Below are 21,191 nucleotides of genomic sequence, written 5' to 3' on the forward strand. Positions count from 1 at the left end.
ATGTTCAGCGTCGCTCCTTATCAGGGAAATACAAATCAAAACCACACTCAGGTATCACCTCACGCCAGTCAGAGTGGCCAAAATGAACAAATCAGGAGACTAGAGATGCTGGAGAGGATGTGGAGAAACGGGAACCCTCTTGCACTGTTGGTGGGAATGCAAATTGGTGCAGCCGCTCTGGAAAGCAGTGTGGAGGTTCCTCAGAAAATTAAAAATAGACCTACCCTATGACCCAGCAATAGCACTGCTAGGAATTTATCCAAGGGATACAGGAGTACTGATGCATAGGGCCACTTGTACCCCAATGTTCATAGCAGCACTCTCAACAATAGCCAAATTATGGAAAGAGCCTAAATGTCCATCAACTGATGAATGGATAAAGAAATTGTGGTTTATATACACAATGGAATATTACGTGGCAATGAGAAAAAATGAAATATGGCCTTTTGTAGCAACGTGGATGGAACTGGAGAGTGTGATGCTAAGTGAAATAAGCCATACAGAGAAAGACAGATACCATATGGTTTCACTCTTATGTGGATCCTGAGAAACTTAACAGGAACCCATGGGGGAGGGAAAGGAAAAAAAAAAAAAAGAGGTTAGAATGGGAGAGAGCCAAAGCATAAGAGACTGTTAAAAACTGAGAACAAACTGAGGGTTGATGGGGGGTGGGAGGGAGGAGAGGGTGGGTGATGGGTATTGAGGAGGGCACCTTTTGGGATGAGCACTGGGTGTTGTATGGAAACCAATTTGTCAATAAATTTCATAAAAAAAAAACCATTATGATTCAGAATACAAGCAATGGCAAAATGTTTCCATTAAAATGGAACAAAATTAGAATTTTTTAATGTTTATTTATTTTTGAGAGAGAGAAAGAGAGCCAAAGTCAGATATTACTGACTGAGCCACCCAGACACCCCAAGCCACCAGTAATTTTTGAAAGTCAATATCATAGTTGGTAATTTTATTATTTATTTCTTCTTGCATTCCATCTAGGAGCTTTATTTTATCATGTATTTTTTTCTTTTTATAAAATACTTCTTGCATATTTTGCCTTTCTTTTTTTAATGAATTTTTCTTCAAATGTTTATTATGAGGGAAAGAACACACAGGAGCGCATGCCAGTGGGGGAGGGGCAGGGAGAGAGAGAGAGAGGGAGAGAGAGAGAGAATCCCAAGCAGGCTCCATGCTTAGCATGGAGCCTGAGGCAGGTCTGGATCTCACAACAATGAGATCATGACCTGAGCCAAAATCAAGAGTGGGACACTTAACCAAGTGAGCCATCCAGGCACCCCCTTTCTTTTAATAACCATGGCAATATCCTGATAGAGGACCAATGTTGAAAAAATTAGAAATAATTTTTAGTATAGTAGGATATGTAGTTCAAAATTATGGAAATTAGAGTAAAAAAATTCTTTTTTCCTGTGGAGCACTTGACAATTTCTTGGACAGTGATTGAGAAATTACCAATAAAGAAAAGTTTAAATAGTTCAAACTATACAAAAAACATTTTGTTTATTTACTTGTACCAAATCCTAACCATCAAATTCACCCCTTGGACTTAAGTGCTACCCATTTACCAGTGACACCCTATTTATTTGACCTGGGTGTAGCAAAGTTTCCATGATTAAGTACTAAAAGAAGTGAGCACTTACTCTCAACTGAAACATTTTATGTGACCTTAAGAACACTTTATATATTTTTTTAAGTACTTCTCCTAAACTTTTTTATTTTAGTCAAGTTAAATGCTTTTTACACTTACACAGTTGTTATTTTTAAAACTTAATATTTTACATATAGAAATGAATATAGGTGACACAGATGTGGGTTATCATACTCAGTAATAAAATAGATATCATGAAACCACAATACAACTTAAGAATTAATTTGTTACCAATTGCATTGCATCTTTTTTTATTGCTAAATCATGACAATCATTTCTGGTAATCATAACACTTGCATTTATTCCAAATTCTGTAACTTTGCACAAAGCTTATTTTTATTTTATGACATAAGAACCATAACATAATATTTGTCCTTACTCATTGCTTTGGCAGGTAATGAGCATCCCTAGATGAAAAAATACAAATACACAACATAATGCCCCTTTGAACAAGCTATATATGTTTAAAGCATAGAGATTTTCATTGTACTACTCCATAACCATGACTTCTGGAGTAACTAGAGAGTAATTAATGTACTTGCTTTCATCATAGGGATATTCACCTCTCAATCATTCACTCTTTTTCAGTTTATACATGAAACTTTCACATAAATGAAGACTATAATGCATAAATGAGATCTATAGTGTACCAAAATGTTGTCTAGTCTTTCAAATATATAGTGAATATATGGAGAATAAATTATATTGGGATAGGTTGGAGGGGATCCACCATGTTAAATATTTAGTATCTGTTAAATAATCAAGAAGCCTTCTGTACATATGCTTTACTTCATTTTAAGGTTCTTTTTTAATGCTGTAACAACTCAAATCTTCATATGCTTCACCTTTCCTCTTAATCCCTAGCCTTAACTAATATCTAATATTGTTTCTACCAATAAAAATAAGGTAAAAACAGAGAGGGAGGCAAACCATAACAAACTGAAGGTTGCTGGAGGGGTATTGGGTGGAGAGGGGAAAATGAGTGATGGGCATTAAGGAGGGCACTTGTTGGGATGTGCACTGGATGTTATGTGTAAGTGATGAATCCCTGAATTCTCCTGAAGCCATTACTACACTATATGTTAACTAACTTGGATTTAAATAAAAATTTAAAAATAAATAAATAAATAAATAATATCGTTCCTACCAACAGTCATTTGGCCTGAGTAAGCATATGGTATCAAACCTGCCTTCTCAACTGTTTGGGTGACTACAATGGATAGCCATTAAGTCAAAAGTATCCTTCAGTAGCCTCTCACTAGATTGGATGGGATGGTGGTTTTTAAGTGTTGCAGTATCAGTGCTGTCACAATGAACTTAAGTAAGCTTTTGAGGAATTTATAATCAACAGCAAACGGATTTATATCCATGTTTTATAAGAGGAAGTCTTAGACAATATATTTTCTTTTCAGCCTTCTGTTATCTGCCACATTCTTCCTATACTCCTGTTTCATAAAACTGATAGTTTTATGATATGAATCATGATCTTTATGATAAGTTCTATGAATATGATAGATCTTAGCCAAAGTGAGGACAAGGAATCAATTTCCCAGACCACTGAACTTAGAGTTGCCCCTTGACTTCCTCCACAGCCTTCTTAGAACTAACAACACAGTGAACTTTACAGCTGTGAAATCATTTCAATAAGTGACTTTGAAAAATTAAGATGCTTTTCCTTCTTATATCCTTATATCTTATATCATTTGGGTATCCTAACATCTTAATTTAGACACCTAAATTTAGACATCTAAATTTAGATATATATATATATATATATATATATATATATATTTATTTATTTATTTATGTTTATATTTTTATATTTATATATTTATCTATATATAATCTGGGCCAAAATAAATGTCCATCCAAACAAATTAAATATACTACTTTTACCATTTAGATAATACATTTGGATTCAATGCTTACAAATCATACTCAACTTCATAAATAGCTCTCTGTTTTGATTTCCTTCTATATATGTCCATTGTCAACCATTTGAATCTGTAAAGACTCTTTCTGAAGATATTTTTAGGCCAGTCATCCCAGTGTAAAAAAGCTAGCACTCCAAAGAGTAGAGAATTTATTAATGACTACTATTATTTGGGAAGCTGACTTGTATATAAGTATCTTGCTGACTACATAAAAATTCTATCACCTTATAACCAAGCATACTACACAAAACAGTGTAAATCATCAACTAATCTTTTCCATTCCTTTCTTCTTATCAACCTCTTGATTACTTAATTGTATATATGGACAAGCGTCCCCAGTGATACATAGCCCTACCTTTAAAATTTTTGATCTCCACAGAATCTAGAAATTTGCATTTGTTATCATCTTCATCTTTATCAAATTTTATATGTTCTTTATTATATAGAACTTAGAGAATACTGTGTGGGGGGAATGGTAGAACAGAATGGATATTATGTCCTCAGATTCTGAATATACAGGACCATAACTTCTTGGCACACCACCTAACTTTCTAAACTGAAATGCTCACTGCAGACTGTGAAGGTTGTAAACTCCCACCACCAAATATTCCTAAGAAAGCATATTAGTTGTATTAATTATATATTGGGGCAACTGTTTTGCTTATTATAAATGGAGCTCTCATTGGACTGGAGAGAATGGGAAAAAGTAATTTTGCTCAGGTCTTCCTGAAATCATATATTTTGCACAGCTTCAGCTGCTCCTGTGGCTTCTTTACCAAATGATAAACTTAAAACAGGCATAATACCTACTTGAGAAGTTACTCCTGCCTGGTTCCAATTCAAGTTTGAAGGCTGAGACTCCTTTTCTAACATCACAAGCCCAAAGTTTATTCAACATTAATACTTGGGCTCCACCTATGGGCAAAGAGAAGGGACGATTTAACATGTAGGTAAGTGTATGTAAGAATATCCCATGTGATTTGCAGCACTACTGTATACTCTTTAAGTTCCCAAATAGATCATCTGGTCACATAATGAGTGAAGTCTAATATTGACTGATTGAAAAAGCTATCAATTATTTAGTCCTGAACCCTCCTGAGAGATGTGGATAGAGTTTCTTTTGTAGCTGAGAGGTGTATCTGATATATGTTCCTTCTGTTCTCTCGTATCTTCTGCCAGCTGGTAGCCTAGACCATTTTTCAATCAACTGCCTATTTTTCTCCCAATCCTTTCCCTTGCCCTAGGTTTTTAGACAAAAATTTGAGGTAATGCATGTTTTTCTCTTTGAAGAAATTTAATCTCTGTTGTTAATTTGATACCAACTCCAAAATCAGAACAAATCCAGTAGGGATCAAATTTACCTTAATTAAAGATAGTAACCTCTGTATTTAGCATGAGTCCAAAATAAAAAGATGGTTAATTATATATGTTATTATACCCTTAACTGAATATGAAGCAGTTCTTTCTTTCCAGATGAAATGTTTTACTTTTCTTTCCATGATTCTTGAAGGTCTCTAAAGACCAGATGGTATATGTATGCTACAAATAATGACTTTTCTTGGCTCTTCTAAATATAGTTACATGTTCAAATGAGGTAAATATTCTTATTTTTAAAAACATCTATTATCCTTGCCCTTTATTGAGATATAACTCATATGTTATATAATTCACCCACTTAAAGTATATAGTTCAAGGGTTTTTAGTATATTCATAGATAGGTACAACTATCACCACAGTCAATTTTAGAACATTTTCATCATGTCAAAAAGAACCCCATCCTCGTTAGCTTCCTCCTCTTCCCTTGTCACCCCCATCCAGCCCTAAGCAACTACTAGTCTACTTGCTACTATAGGTTTACCTATTCTGAACATTTTATATAATGGGATCATATAATATGTGGTCTTTTGTAACTGGGTTCTTCTACTTAGTATTTTCAAGATCTATCCATGTTGTAGTATGTATCAGTACTTCATTCCTTTTTTTATTGTAGTAAAAAACATTAACATAAAATTTACCATCTTAACCATTATTAATTGTATAATTCTGTGACATTAGGTATATTCACACTGTTGTGAAACATATCTCCAGAACTTTTTCATACTGGATACCTAAGCCTCTACACCCATTAAATAACTCTACTTTTCCCCCTCATCTCAGCCCTTGGTAACCACCATACTACTTTCTGTTTCTAAGAATTTGACTACTTTATACCTCATATAAGTGGAATAATGTAGTTGTCTTTTTGTGGCCGATTTATTTTACTTTGCATAATGTCTTCAAGGTCAGTCCATGTTGTATCATGTCACAGTGTATAGAGATATACACCACATTTTGTTTACCCATTCATCCATTGATGGACATTCGGGCTGCTTCTACCTCTTGACTGTTACGAATATTGCTACTATGAATATGGGTGTGAAAATATCTCTTTGAGACCCTGCTTTAAATTCTTTTGGATACATACTCAGAAGGAGAATTGGTGGATCATATAGTATTTCTATTTTTAATTTTTTGAGAAACATTCTTATGGTTTTCCATGGTGGTTGCACTATTTTACAATCCTACCAAGAGTGTATGAGGGTTCCAATTTCTCCACATTCTCATCAACACTTGTTATTTTGGGTTTTTTTTTTTTATAGTAGCCATCCTAATAGGTGTGAGGTGATATCTCATTCTGGTTTTGATTTGCATTTCTCTGATGATTAGTGATGTTGAGCATCTTTTCATCTGCTTGCTGACTATTTGTATACCATTTTTGGGGAAACATCTGCTCAAGTTTTTTGCCCATTTTTAGTTGGGTTACTTGATCTTTTTGTTGCTGAGTTATAAGAGTTCTTTATATATTCAGGACATTAGCCATTTATCATATTTGCAAATATATTCTTCCATTCCATCAATTACCTTTTCACTGTGTTGATTATGTCCTTTAATGCATGGAAGTTTTTTTTCCGATATAATCTTTTTTTAAGTTTTTTATTTTAATTCCAGTATAGTTAACACAGAGTATTATGTTAGTTTCAGGTATACAATATAGTGATTCAACAATGCCATGTATTATGCAGTGCTCATCCTGGTAAGTGTACTCTTTAATCCCCATCACCTATTTCACCCATCCCCCCATCTACCTCCCCTCTGGTAACCTTCAGTTTGTTCTCTATAGTTAAGAGTCTGTTTCTTGGTTTGTCTCTCTTTTTTTCCCCTTTGTTCGTTTGTTTTGTTGCTTAAATTCCACATATGAGTGAAATCACATATTATTTGTCTTTTTCCAACTGACTTATTTCACTTAGCATTACACTCTCTAGCTCCATCCATATTGTTGAAAATGGCAAGATGTCATTCTTTTTATGGCTGAATAATATTCCATTGTATGTATGTGTGTGTGTATATATATATATATATATATATATATATATATACACACATATATATATATATATATACACATATATATATATATATATATATATATATATATATATACCACATCTTCTTTATCCGTTCATCATTCAGTGGACATGTGAGCTGCTTCCATAATTTGGCTATTATAAATAATGCTGCAATACACATAGGGGTGCATGTATCCCTTGGAAATAGTTTTTGTATTTTGGGGGGTAAATACCCAGTAGTGATGCACAAAAGTTTTTAAGTTTGATGTAACTCCATTTGTCTATGTTTGCTTTAGTTGCCTATGCCTTTGGTGTCATGCTCAAGAAATCATTGCCAAAACCAAGAAATAGACTCTTAACTATAGAGAACAAACTGATAGTTACCAGAAGGGAAGTGGGTGGGGGGAATGGGTTAAATAGGTGAAAGGGAGGGGCCCCTGGTGGCTCAGTTGGTTAAGCGTCCAACTTTGGCTCAGGTCATGATCTCACAGTTCGAGATCAAGTTCGTGAGTTCGAGCCCCGCATCGGGCTCTGTGCTGACCAATCAGAGCCTGCAGCCTGCTTCGAATTCTGTGTCTCCCTCTCTCTCTCTGCCCCTCCCCAACTTGCACTCTGTGTGTCTCTCTCTCTCAAAAATAAATGAACATTAAAAAAATTATAAAAAATAAAATTTTAAAAATTAGGTGAAAGGGTCAACTTGTTGTCATGAGCTCCAGGTGATGAATGGGTTGAATCACTATACTGTACACTTGAAACTAATATTAACACTGTATGTTAACTGACTGGAATTTAAATAAAAGCTTCTTAAAAATGTGAGGCCCACTTAGATTGTTGGGAGAAATGTTTCAATATAAAATCAGAAAATATTTGAAAAATATAAAACATTTTATGTATTTATCACCATTATTAAAAAAACCATTGCCAAACCCAATGTCATAAAGCTTTTCGTCCATCTTTTCTTCTAAGAGTGATATAGTTTTAGGTTTTATATGTAGTTCTTTAATCCATTTTGAGTTAATTTTTATATATAGTGGAAGATAAGGGTCTGTTCTATTCTGTTTGAATTAGTTAAGGCTCTCCAGAGAAACAGAACCGATAGGATATATATATTTATATATACATATACATATATACATATATATATACATATACGTGTGTGTGTGTGTGTGTGTGTGTGTGTGTGTGTGTGTGTGTGTGTGTGTGTATGGGGGGGGGGAGAGGGATTTATTAGGAGGAATTGGCTCACATGACTATGGATGCTGAGAAGTCTCAGGATATGCCATCTGCAAGCTGGAGACCCAGGAGAACCGGTTATTTTGTAACTGGAAGTTTATACTTCTTAATCTCCTTGTACTATCTTTGAATATTAACTATTACCTTTACTGAGCTATTCATAATCCCAGCAAAGTCATTCTCTTAGAATCTGAGCTAGTGTATAACTTACATTTTCATGAACTACCCTAGGCCAGATTAGTTCCAGGCAAGGAGCCACCCCAGGAAGTTTATTGTGATCCTGTCAAATGCCATGGGGCTCGCCATCAGGTTCATTTGGTAGTTTATAGTGTATAAGTGAATACAAACTAGACTCTCTGGTTTCACCACTTCCTTGGTCTTACTGAATATAGGTCAGTAGCTTCAGGATATGTCCAGAATAGCTACAACCTTCTAGGAATATCTGAAGCTAAAAATGGCTAAGAATTTTCCCCTTCCAATTCATCTATCACCTCCCTAAAAGAAAAGAGTTAATATCACTGTCACTGTAGATCAGAATAAAAAATGAAAAATCTCTCTGTACTTATTTCTAGATCCTGGGATCTGGAAATCAGAGGCCCTACAAAGCCAAAAACAAAAAACAAACAAAGACACCCATTCAGCTCTGGAAGCAATGGAGTTTTCTAAATTATACAAACATCTCCTGTAAATCAAGTCCTGTATTACTTACAGTCTCTAGGGACAAGCTTGATGTGTTCCCTCCCCCTCTTCTTCCATTTCCACTTCCTATTATTCCTTTGCTTCTTTGAAATAATAAGACAGATTCTGACTGGAAGATTTAAGGAATTGGTCATGACTCTTGAAACTCTTATTTTTATTGGCACTGATTCAAATTCCTAAGCTCTAGCTAAAAATGATTATTATCCAGAGTGCTTTGAATAGTCATTTCACAAGACAGATTACTGTCCCTCTGCTTAGAGTCAGTAATTTTTTAGGTTAATAAAGCCAAAATCAAAGGCTAAAATTCCTTTTCTTTTCTTAAGAAAAAGAAAAACTTGCTTAATGTAAAAACAGCATATGATCATTGTAGAAAACTTGGAAATTTTCAGAAAAGTATAGCAAAGGGAATAAAAATCATACATAATTCTAAACATACTAAAATAACAAATGCATTACATTTTCATATATGCCTTTCTCTTTTTCTATTGACATGTACACATCTATGTTAACAGAGTTAAGATTATATACTACATGTATAGTTCTGCATGTGTTTTAAACATATGTCATAAAAATTTTCCTGGTCAGTGAATATTCTTCATAAATATTACTTTAGTTTGCATAATACTTTATCATAAAAATAGACCATTGTGTATTTAAATTTCTATATTATTGACCTTTTTATTTCTTTCCTTTTCTTACTAATATAAGCAACTGAAATAAATATGTGCATAAACATTTATCTGTTTTCTTAGGATAGATTTCTAGAAGTGAAATTACTGGGTAAATGAACAGAAAATGTTTAAGAATTGGGTTTTTAAAGAAAATCATCTTTGGGTAGTTAAAGGATTAATGACACATCAAACTCAATACATCTTTGATGACTGTGTAGCCGCTCATATTCAGATAATCTCTGCAAGCATAACTATTAATTGACTGAATCTAATCTTTCATTTCAGACATAAGGATACATCTTTTCCTTCTGTCTCCAACTCCTTGGGATAGAAATCAGGAGGTCTAACTGAGCCCATATACAAGCTTTGTCAGACAGGCACACATAACTACCTTGTTTATGACTGCCTGTTTAACCGATTACTCTCAACATCCATATTTTTCTTATATTCTCTTTTTTCAGATGGAATGGGGCGAGTCCTTGCTCAAGATGTGTATGCAAAAGACAACCTACCCCCCTTTCCAGCATCAGTAAAAGATGGCTATGCTGTCCGAGGTAAATATTTTGGGGTTTTTGAGTATCATCATACACTGTATTTTTTTTTTCTTCAGATTTTTGACTCAGCTTAGGCACCCAGGGAGTTTTACATTTGTTTCCCCCTTGGTTATCAAAATAATTTAATCACAGATAACAATCTGGATTAAAACTTTTCAGTGAAAGTATTATAGTTACCTGAAAATGCTTGTTGACAAATAAATATGTAGAGATTGAAACTCTATACTATAATTTATTCTTCTGACCTCTACACATACTGGTAGCAGACAGTCCTGGTCTAGAAGTTTTCCAGATGTTTTGTAGTTGAAAACTATGTGGTCTTGGGGCGCCTGGGTGGCGCAGTCGGTTAAGCGGCCGACTTCAGCCAGGTCACGATCTCGCGGTCTGTGAGTTTGAGCCCCGCGTCAGGCTCTGGGCTGATGGCTCAGAGCCTGGAGCCTGTTTCCAATTCTGTGTCTCCCTCTCTCTCTGCCCCTCCCCCCATTCATGCTCTGTCTCTCTCTGTCCCAAAAATAAATAAACGTTGAAAAAAAAAATTAAAAAAAAAAAAAAGAAAACTATGTGGTCCAAGAAAGAAGAGCAGATTTCCAGCACAGAGATAATGTAGGGTGGTCTTTTCTTCTGCTTTTAACCCAGACATCATTAAGGGCTTCTTAAAAAGCAAGCACGGTTCCCTGGAAGAACTGGATTTCAACGCTCTGAAACCTTACATAGTACCAGCAATTTATACCTTTGGAGTTGCCTGAGATTGCATAAAGGTTAAAAGCAAAATACTAAATAGCAGTTGCCTGCTTAAAGTCTAATCTAAGAACCCAAAATGAAAATGCAAGTGAATTACTTAGAAACTATTATTGGTTATTAACTCAAGGCTGATATCATTGAAGAAATGTCTAAAAACATTTCCCAGTTGACTAGAGCTGTGAAGACAGGTTCCTTTTTAATGGTCCTTTATGAAGTCTCTTACTTGTTTGTTGTTGTTGCTTTTACTCCATCTAGCCATTAAAAAATTTCCTCTTTTTTATAATTAAATATATTCATTAATCTCCTCCATGTTCCATCACTATCTCTTAGCAGTATCTTTTTGTGTTGGAGACAACATAGCAAATGGTTAAGGTTATGGGCTTCGAAAAGCAAAGTCAGAGTTAATCTGGTTTCAAGTACCGATTCTATCCATGTAACTTTGAGCAAATTACCTAAACTTTTTGAGCTTCAGTTTTCTCCATGATGATAATTATAAAAATACTTACCCCCAACAAGTTGTTGTGAGAATTAAATGAGACCCTAGAAAGCCTTAGTAAAGTATCTGGCACCAAAAACAAGCACACAATAATTGTTTTTTTAAACGTTTGATAATGGTAACTATTATTATCACTATCATTAGTATAAACACATTTCCTTAGATCATCTCTGTAAAGAAAGGTAACATTTATCTGAATTGTTCTCATATTCTATGTAAATAAAGTGGTGGAGAGATTAATTCCTACTAGTGTATTCCTTCACAGGAATACTATCTTAGATGTACCTCATTCAGCTTGGTCCCACTAAAGGAGAGTATTTCTGAGAACCTGAATAACAAATCTCTGGCAGCTCTTAGGACTTTTTTTCTTCCAAATGTATTCCTTCTACAGTGCTTATTATAATGAATATTGTCCAGAAAGAAAATTAGTTCAATCTTCTGATAGCCTCATTGGCTCTTGTTGCTTCTTACTCTCCAACTAAAATGTCAGTTCTGTTTTGAATTTATAATTGGTAGCCATATAGGATTACTGTAAAATGACAAGGAATTCTTACTTCCAGAGTAGAACAAACAACTATAGCAGATGAAATACCAAAGGGATAAGAAAGTATTTTTTACATTCTTGATAATATAATATAGGAGAAAGTGAGAAAATAAATTATTGGAGGCAGAATTATTCTCAAACAGAATGTTGTTCTGTGATTTTTATGTGAGTTAGCAACAGCTCAATAAAAAGAAATTATGCTCTTAGCTTTTCCAGTTGCCAGAAAGAGTGATTAGCCCACATGAGCCTCAAAAGAGCCTTTCTGCTACTATAGAATATACCAAAGAAATTTTACTTAAAATTTCCTTTCAGTATCTTATTTTTTCTTTTGATTTGAAGTGGTGGTGTTTTTAGTTATTTCACATGCATACACACACACACACACACACACACACACACACACACACGTGTGCGCACACACGCACGCACACACATACAAACCATCTAAAATAACATCTCACAATATAAAAGGTTTAACAAACTATCATGCTCGTGATTCATTATGTGTTTCCTGTGAAGTGTTGGTAGTGTAGCTATCTCTAAGATGCAGAATATGTAACAGAGACATAATACATAACAGATAACCGTTGTGGATAAGGTTCAATCTCAAACTAAGAGTGTTTGATGTGTCTATGTATATATACCAATATCATAATTAAGGCAATAGAAGACATCAGTGAACAAAGAGCCATGGTCCTAGTTTCTGTGTTAGAACACTCCCCACAGGCAGTGTTTGGTAAAGAATATCCTTGAGGCTATTGTTGTGGCTCTCTACCACTCTACTTCGTGTGCCTTCTTCTCTCCACCCCTGTCTTCCTTTACTCCCGTACCTGTCTCCCCACTCCCTTTATTCTCCCTTTTTTCTTCTCCTCTGCCTTTGCCTTAGGCCTTCCAGTAATACCCAGTGGCACCAGTGAGCATTGCTAACCCTGTAGGTGTAAAGAGGTTGCTAACTTGCTCTGGATCACTAAGCATTAGCCAATATCCTTCAGAAACATGTGGCATAAAACTCCAAACCAGTTGGAGGATCACTTGCTTTAAGGTATGTGGGTTGCAAATCAAGGCAGTAAAAAATGACTAAGCAAATAACAAATAGGGACAAATTTAAAAAAAAAAAAAAGAAAGAAAGAATAGGGGTGCCTGGGTGGCTCAGTCAGCTGAGCGTCCCACTTCAGCTCAGGTCACGATCTCACAGCCAGTGAGTTCAAGCCCCACGTCGGGCTCTGTGCTGACAGCTCAGAGCCTGGAGCCTGTTTCGGATTCTGTGTCTCCCTCTCTTTCTGACCCACCCCGTTCATGCTCTATCTCTCTCTGTCTCAAAAATAAATAAACGTTAAAAAAAATTTTTTTTTAAAAAGAAACTGAAACAAAGAACTTTAAAAAAAAAAAAGAATAAAGTTTAAAGACTGCAGGAATCAAGGGATGATGATATAACAGGAAGACAAGTAACATGATAAACCTAAAACTGTATTCAGGATGGAGTGAGTAGTAGTCGTAGTCGTCGTCGTCGTCGTCGTCGTCGTCGTCGTCGTCGTCGTTGTTAAAGAGAAAGGGAGAGATTTATTTTGGGCTCAGGCAGAAGGGGAAGGTGCCAGGCTCAAGCCTTAACAATCACCCCAAGAATGGGGTGAATTTGAAAGATAAAAGCAGAGAAAAGAAAATGAAAGTAGTATGTTACCAATTAGGATTGATCTGGTATTTTTATTCGTATTTTTGAAGAGCTGTTTCTCTCTTCACACTAATTAAGCTAATCATCTTGATGCATTCTGCCTTCCTGTAGAGATGCTGATGCCTGTCTTCTCAGTTTTCTTGGAGATGTTCGTGAAGGCAGAAGTACCTCGTTCAGCTTTCTTGAAAATTTTCTATTTGAAAGGCTTATCCCTTCAGAACTTGTTTTACAGAGATGATTTAGAAAAAGGCAAAAGAAAGAACAAGCCACTAATTATTTTAAGAATCAGGTGTAACAATTCTGGAAGAGTATGAAAAATTTTTGCCATTTGGGTAAAGTAAATTTGAAAGGTTTTTTTTTTCTTTTTTACATCCTGATTGAAATACATGCATATGAAAAATACAGAAAATTAAAAAGAACATTTTAAAATTACCCTTTATGTCACTGCCTACCCAGCCACCATTAACACTTCACTGTACTTCCAGTGGGTTAAAATGCATACGAAAATTCAGTATAACCTTTTTGATTCAGAGCTAGTCTTGTTCTTTCGGGAAAGCCATGTTCTAAGGTTTCTATTTCTCCCATCTAAATCTCTGGCCACAGCTGGTTTTCCATTTAATAACTTACTGCTTTCCACTATACGTCACTCTGGATAAAGAAGAGGGCCTTATGATGTGGGAGTATTACTCAAGTGAGCAGAGAGATATTCAGATTAATTAATTTTAGTCAGTTCCAAAAAGCCTAAAATACTATATTTAAGGATATAGTATCTCTTTTCACAATACTAACAATAAATGAGCATTTTTTTCCCAGGAAGATGATGGTAAAGAATATAAAATCTTTTCTCACTCACCTGTCCTACCCTTAACTTCCTGCTTTCCCTAAGAAAAAGCCTCACTTGATTTAATCCTTCAGTATGATTGCAAAAAGTATTAATCTTGCTGGCTAGTCTTGTCACCTTCCCTTGCCCCCCAGCACTTTCTATAATCTTAATTTTAGTATATACATAAATGCTATTATCCTGCTGCCTATCATCCAGTCTTAGTGTGGTTCCATAATCAGTTTCTTAATCCCTCTGCCTTATTTGTCTGTCAACGATATTTCCTAGGACCTCTGAACATATGCTATCTCTATAGCCTCAGTTTATTCAGCCCTAACATGAAAAAGCAACACATAAAAGCAACTGCTCTCTTGCCACCAAGAACCTTCTATAATGTGGTTTGACTGAGCCTTCTTTAGCTAGCAATATAGAGACATGTTTCCCAGATAGAAATTTTCAGGGCAAGGTGAAGAACATAGTTTAAGTGAGCATGTATTCTCTGCACAGTCAGAGGTTCAACCACAGTTGAAACTCTTTATTATTGAAAACTAATGAATAGCTATAAAGTGTTTCAAGAGGCTTAAAGAGAGTTCACATATGGCTGGAAAATGAAAATGAAGAATTGTTCTATAGCAGATGGCTCGGGAAGATCATATTCTATACATTGCCACAATGAATAGTTAACTAATGGTATCCATTTTTAAATGATATCATTGAAAATCTTCAAATAAACAGGTGAAGAAGACTAAAAGTGTTTTCTGGACATTAAAAAAGGAAGGTAGTGGGGCGCCTGGGTGGCTCAGTCTGTTGAGCGTCCGACTTCAGTTCAGGTCACGATCTCGCGGTCCGTGAGTTCGAGCCCCGTGTCAGACTCTGGGCTGATGGCTCAGAGCCTGGAGCCTGTTTCCGATTCTGTGTCTCCCTCTCTCTCTGCCCCTCCCCCGTTCATGCTCTGTCTCTCTCTGTCTCAAAAATAAATAAATGTTAAAAAAAAATTTTTTAAAGGAAGGTGGAAGTGGGAACAATGTCAGGATCTAGCACTGAAGTATTATGAATCAGTTGTATAATACATTTGCTTTTAGGATTTGATTTATATTACTTTTATCACTTCCTTCAAATTAAATTCTACAGTTACAAAAAAGAAAAATAACTTACTAACAGAAAAGTCTGAATATAGAGGAGCGGAGTTCTAAGCCTCTCCAGAAATCCTTGGAATCCATGCATGTTTTGCTAATGGCATATTGTGGCTTGCTTACTTAGTTACAAGCTTTAGGATCACATGCCAGCAGACCTCCACTTCTGCTCCTTCCCACCCAAGCTTATAGAATTCATCTTGAAAATGGCACCTTTTTTCACCTGTCTCTTTAATAGATATTTTGAAATAAATATCAGCAAGTTAGACCAATCATTATTTTTGTCTTTATAAGAAATAGTGAGCCTTCATGATAATATAAAATCAGGATTTCTGTTGTACTTCACTAGTTTTTATTCCTTACATTTTCTCTAAGTCCGAATTTGTCTATATTCAGTTCAGTCTTAGAGTGCCCTGCTCCTCAAAAAGGTAGTTCAGGAATGAGCACTAATCGCATCAGCTTGTTAGAAATGTAGAACCTCAAGCCCTGTCCCAGACCTACTAAATCAGGAATCTGTATTCTAACAAGATCTGCAGGTGATTTGTGCACACTTGAAGGGTTGAGAAGCACTCCTATAAAAGAAATAATAAAAGCAACTGCTCTCTTGCCACCAAGAACCTTCTATAATGTGGTTTGACTGAGCCTTCTTTAGCTAGCAATATAGAGACATGTTTCCCAGATAGAAATTTTCAGGGCAAGGTGAAGAACATAGTTTAAGTGAGCACGTATTCTCTGCACAGTCAGTGCACCTTTCCTGCAGCTTAGAATCATTTAAAGGCTCTTTCAGTTGTTGGCCTTCTTAACACTCTATTGCAGGCTCATTATTCAGTGACATTTATTTGGAGCATTTGTGTACAACATTGATATAAGGCATTTTCAGTGTAGGTGTATTTGTACATGTAGAGGAACAGAAGACAAGAAGAAAGTTGAAGAGCAGAGGGTTTCAAAAAAGAAATAAAAGAAGTGATCCCTGTCTCTTAGAAGCTCATAATCTCACTGAAGAAATAAAGTATACACATTTATGAAATTATTCAAGAAAATTTTGAAAACATAATTCTAATATGTACAAATCAGTTTACAAACTTTCCCCCTAAGTATTATGGAAATGCCAAATTCATTTCTTTATTCTTTTAACAAATATTTATTGAAAATCAATGATGAGCTAGGCACTATGCTAGACAGAATAGCAACATAATCTAAGTTATTATATAAAATTAAGCAGAGCAGTCTTTTTAAACATTCTAAATAGATGGTGAACATTGACTCACATTTGAAAACTATAAAAATGGACCAGCAGAAAATGGAAGGCATCCAAAATACAGAAGTTTGGATTTTTTTTTTTTGAGAGAGAGAGTGCACGTGCCAACTGAGCCACCCAGGTGCCCCCAAAATACAGCATTTTGTGTTGAAAAATATTATTTATTTGTTCATTTATGCATGCATCTTTCTAAAAAGATTTTTAGAATCCATACTCGTTCATTTATTGAACATTTTTAGTACTTCACATATTGAAAATTTATTGAATACCTATTATGCAGCAAGTGCTAGGGATTCCCCTGAGACAAATAAGCAAATAACTGCAAATAATTAGGAAGCCATAAATTAGAGTTATTTAGGGAATACACTGGGGAAACAAAAGAGAAAGTAGCTGACTCTTGAAGGAAGAGGAGTCAAATATGATTTCATACAGAAGGTGACACTTGAGCTGAGTCTTAAAGACTAAGAAGTCTTCAATCAGAAAGCACAGGTAGGAAAAGGACACTCCAAGCAATGGAAGTAGCATGTATTAATGGAGTTAAAGTAGGAGTCATCTTGGTACTCTCAGGGAGCTACAATTCTAGAAATTGAGAGTGGCTAGAGTGTAAGATCTAAGGAGGGTATGAACCAGAGACCTTTGCACACAGGTGAAGATCTTTAGATGGAGCATTTCCACTCATTTCCCCCTCCCCTTCACACACACACACACACACACACACACACACACACACACACACCCCTTCTGCCTACTTACCTTTCACTCATCCTTCATATTCACACCAGAAATCCTTTTATCAGGGTGGCTTTCCCTGACTCTCTCGTATAGCTCACTTTCATTGCATGCTCTCATAAAATCATGTTCCTTTCCTTTAGAACGATTTTCTTAATTTGCATTTATACATTTATTAATGTGACTATCTGATTAGTATCTATCTCCTCCATTACATCAGTGGTTTTAACTACACCCATAGAAAGACACATATTAAATACATTATGCACAAATATATAACATATGTAACATACAATGCATATAAATGTACATATGCACACATATATAAATAAAATTGTGTTTCATGAAACAATATGATTCATCTTACCATGTGCAATGAAGTATATTTCTATTCATTCTGATTTTTAAAATTATTTACAAATGCGGGCACCTGGATGGCTCAATCAGCTAAGCGTCTGACTTCAGCTCAGGTCATGATCTCACAGCTTGTGAGTTCGAGCCCCACATTAGGCTCTATGCTCTCAGTGCAGAACCTGCTTCAGTTCCTGTCTCCCCCTCTCTCTGCCCCACTCCAGCTTATGCTTTCTCTCTCTCTCAAAAATAAATAAAAACATCAAAAAGATTATTTACAAGTTTATTTTACAGCCCACCTCCACATTTGATTTGAACATTGCCGTAAATTGGCATTGCATTAGAATAGAAGCCATGTCTGGTTTTACTCCATCTGTTCCACCACCTAATATGACACTTAGGGCATAGAATATACTCAGTAGTAATTCAATGAATGAATGAAAGGAATAAATGGCTTTAAAATATATTATTTTTAAAGTATGATTATCCCGATGTTTTCAACAAGAAAACCGAAGTTTAGAGAAAGGCTTAATAATTTGCTGAAAGTCCTGAGGCTAATAATAGGCAGAACTAGGATTCAGATGCAGCTTTGTTTTACTCTAAAACACCATTAACTTCCCCTTGTGAAAGAGGGAAAAAGAGAAAATGTCTAGGTTGCTTATGATAGGTTGCAAGCTAGGAATATCTCTAGTAGAAAAATACTTTAAAATAAATTTATTCACCCTTGAGATGTAGTTAGTGTGGAATTCTGAAAGATAATTGACTTTTTAATTTTCTTCAATAAGAAAATCAAAATTCACTTTAAGATACTGTAAAAATAAATGAGGGGATAGATGAAATAAGATTGCTAAAATGATAATTGTGGAAGCAATGATTCTATGTCTGTTTTATGTCTATTTTAAATTGTTCATTTAAAAAATTTTTTAAACAAAAGCAGTATAAGAATAGCATTGCAGAAAAGCTGTTCATGTTTTTCAAATGGACACTGAAAATACAATAGGATTCTAAAAAGCACAAGAAAGCCAAGAGTTTATTAACTAAGATAGTCTATAAAGCACAAGATACAACATCTACTACATTAAGAAAAAGTTAATTCTTGTTCCTCTCTACATCAGGTTAACCAAAGCCATGCCAAAAAAAAAAAAAAAGTGACTCATTATAAACAGTATTATATATAAGCCTTTAGAAAAATACCACTTTGTAGTCACATAAAAAAAGTGAATTTCATGTCGTTTTTAAAAGAAATACTTTTCATTATTAGCATGATTGCAAATATAATTAAAACATTCATATAGAAAGTGTTAACTTTTTTGTGTGTCAGCAAATGTAATGCAGAACTGCCTATATATCATGATTTAGAAATAGCATTTTGGCACATTATTAAAAAAAACTGTGGGGTGCCTGGGTGGCCCAGTCAGTTAAGCATCTGACTCTTGGTTTCAGCTCAGGTCATGATCTCATGGTTTGTGAGTGCAAGCCCTGCATCAGGCCCCATGCTGACAGAGCAGACCTTGCTAGGGATTCTCTCTCTCCCTCTCACTCTTTCTGCCCCTCCCATGTGTGTTCTCTCTCTCTCTCTCTCTCTCTCTCTCTCTCTCTCTCTCTCTCTTTCTCTCTCTTTCTCAAAATAAATAAATAAACTTTTAAAAAAATACTATATTGGGAATTAAGGGACTGTGATTTAGTCCTGGCTCTACCACTAACCAAAACTTGTTCAACCTAAGTCTCTTCATTCTGTGACTCATTTCCTTCAAATGTTAGATGAAAAAAAAGAATATATGTTCTTTCTACTTGGCTGGATTACTATGAAAATCAGACCAAGTGATAAATAAGAAAATAAGAAATAGTTTAAAATTTTTAGAAAATGGAGAAATAGGAACGTAAATAGTAATATATCTGTATAGATAGGTGTATCCACTAATGTACACATACATCACACATACACACCTATAGAAAAGGTGGTATTTATTTAGGAGGATAGGCTAGAAGAAATAGTTCTATTCAAAAAGCACAAGTATGGAAATTATGGAGCAACAGGGTGACCATCTCCCATGACATCAAGAAAGGACATGATTAGGATCACTTCTACTGGTACTTGTGAGTGGTAGATACCAAAGATCAAACCAGTAGTAACAAAGATATTGTCTGGTCTAGGAGATCAGAAAAATATTATACTTTCCTGAAGCCTTATCTGATCATTTGAGTCAAATTTTAGAATTCCAACACTAGGCCCTTATTCCTTGCTTTAGGACAATTTTGATGTTTGTTCTTGGTTCTGTTCACCTAACAGCTGCCGATGGCCCAGGAGATCGTTTCATCATTGGGGAATCCCAAGCCGGTGAACAGGTGAGATTCACAGGTCTGAAAAGCCCTGAAGATTTCAGTTTCATGGACTTTTAGCATCGAATTTTAAGCTACCATCATTGTAATGGAAATCTTAGATGTGGATTAGACAGGGTATCAAAGAAGTTAAAGGATGGTTCCCATGAGAAAGAGACAAAAGAATTATTTTTTAACTGAAAGAATCTGCGTCTATTCTGTATCTAATAATATATATTGTTGGTATGTTTCACCGACATGCCCCACATTTTCCAGTCCTGTGACTGGATAATTCTTCCTGTATAAACATTAATGTTGTGAATAGAACTACAGTTTCTAGGTGATCTTCTTAGACTTTTCTCCAACTTGTGTTACCAACAAGGAAAATTAGAAGCAGCAAATTATTTAACCTCTCTACCTAATCATTTAAATTAGTTTTTCTCACTAGGGAGCTAGCCAGTGCACAGGTATACGTGTATGTCTTTTAAGAAAAGGAAGCACTAATGGGTCATAATGAATTACAATAGAAGTCCTCTATTTAATGCTTCTGAGACCAGTAATTGACCATTTAATTGGAAATAAGTGGAAAATGATTGTATATTTTTAAATAAACATAAATTTAACTGAAATAAATGAACATTTACTTGTCAATAATTTGATGGAAGGCCAAGACTTTTCTTTTAATAAGTATCTGCTATTTGAATTTGTCTCTGGTCTTTCTTACATAAATCACACCCCAAAGTACTCTATGTGATTTCCAATTTTGATCTTTAAAATGGAAAAAAATTCAAGAACATTTGCAAGTTATCTAAGTATAGAATCCTTTTAGGTTTTTATTATATTTTTACAATTTTTAAAAGTTACTTCACCCACACCTAATCTGACAGTTGTTTTTAAGCAAAAATTTTTAATTGAGTTTTAACAGAGGTTTAACTTAATTTTTATAAGAAACAACTCTTTTCACACTCATATATCATTGATTTGCATAATA

General features: G+C 35.0%; 1 protein-coding gene across 6 annotated transcripts in view; it reads left to right on the plus strand.

The window, feature by feature from the left end:
* The window catches only part of GPHN (gephyrin), a 623,769-nt gene that overhangs the window by 524,062 nt on the left and 78,516 nt on the right, over positions 1–21,191 (plus strand). For all 6 annotated transcript variants that reach the window (XM_047863515.1, XM_047863519.1, XM_047863517.1 and 3 more), the window contains 2 exons: positions 10,048–10,140; positions 20,172–20,227. In XM_047863515.1, coding sequence (XP_047719471.1) covers positions 10,048–10,140; positions 20,172–20,227 — 149 coding nt within the window. The remainder of the gene's footprint in view (positions 1–10,047; positions 10,141–20,171; positions 20,228–21,191) is intronic.

This window comes from Prionailurus viverrinus, chromosome B3 (assembly GCF_022837055.1).
Source record: "Prionailurus viverrinus isolate Anna chromosome B3, UM_Priviv_1.0, whole genome shotgun sequence".
NCBI lineage: Eukaryota > Metazoa > Chordata > Mammalia > Carnivora > Felidae > Prionailurus > Prionailurus viverrinus.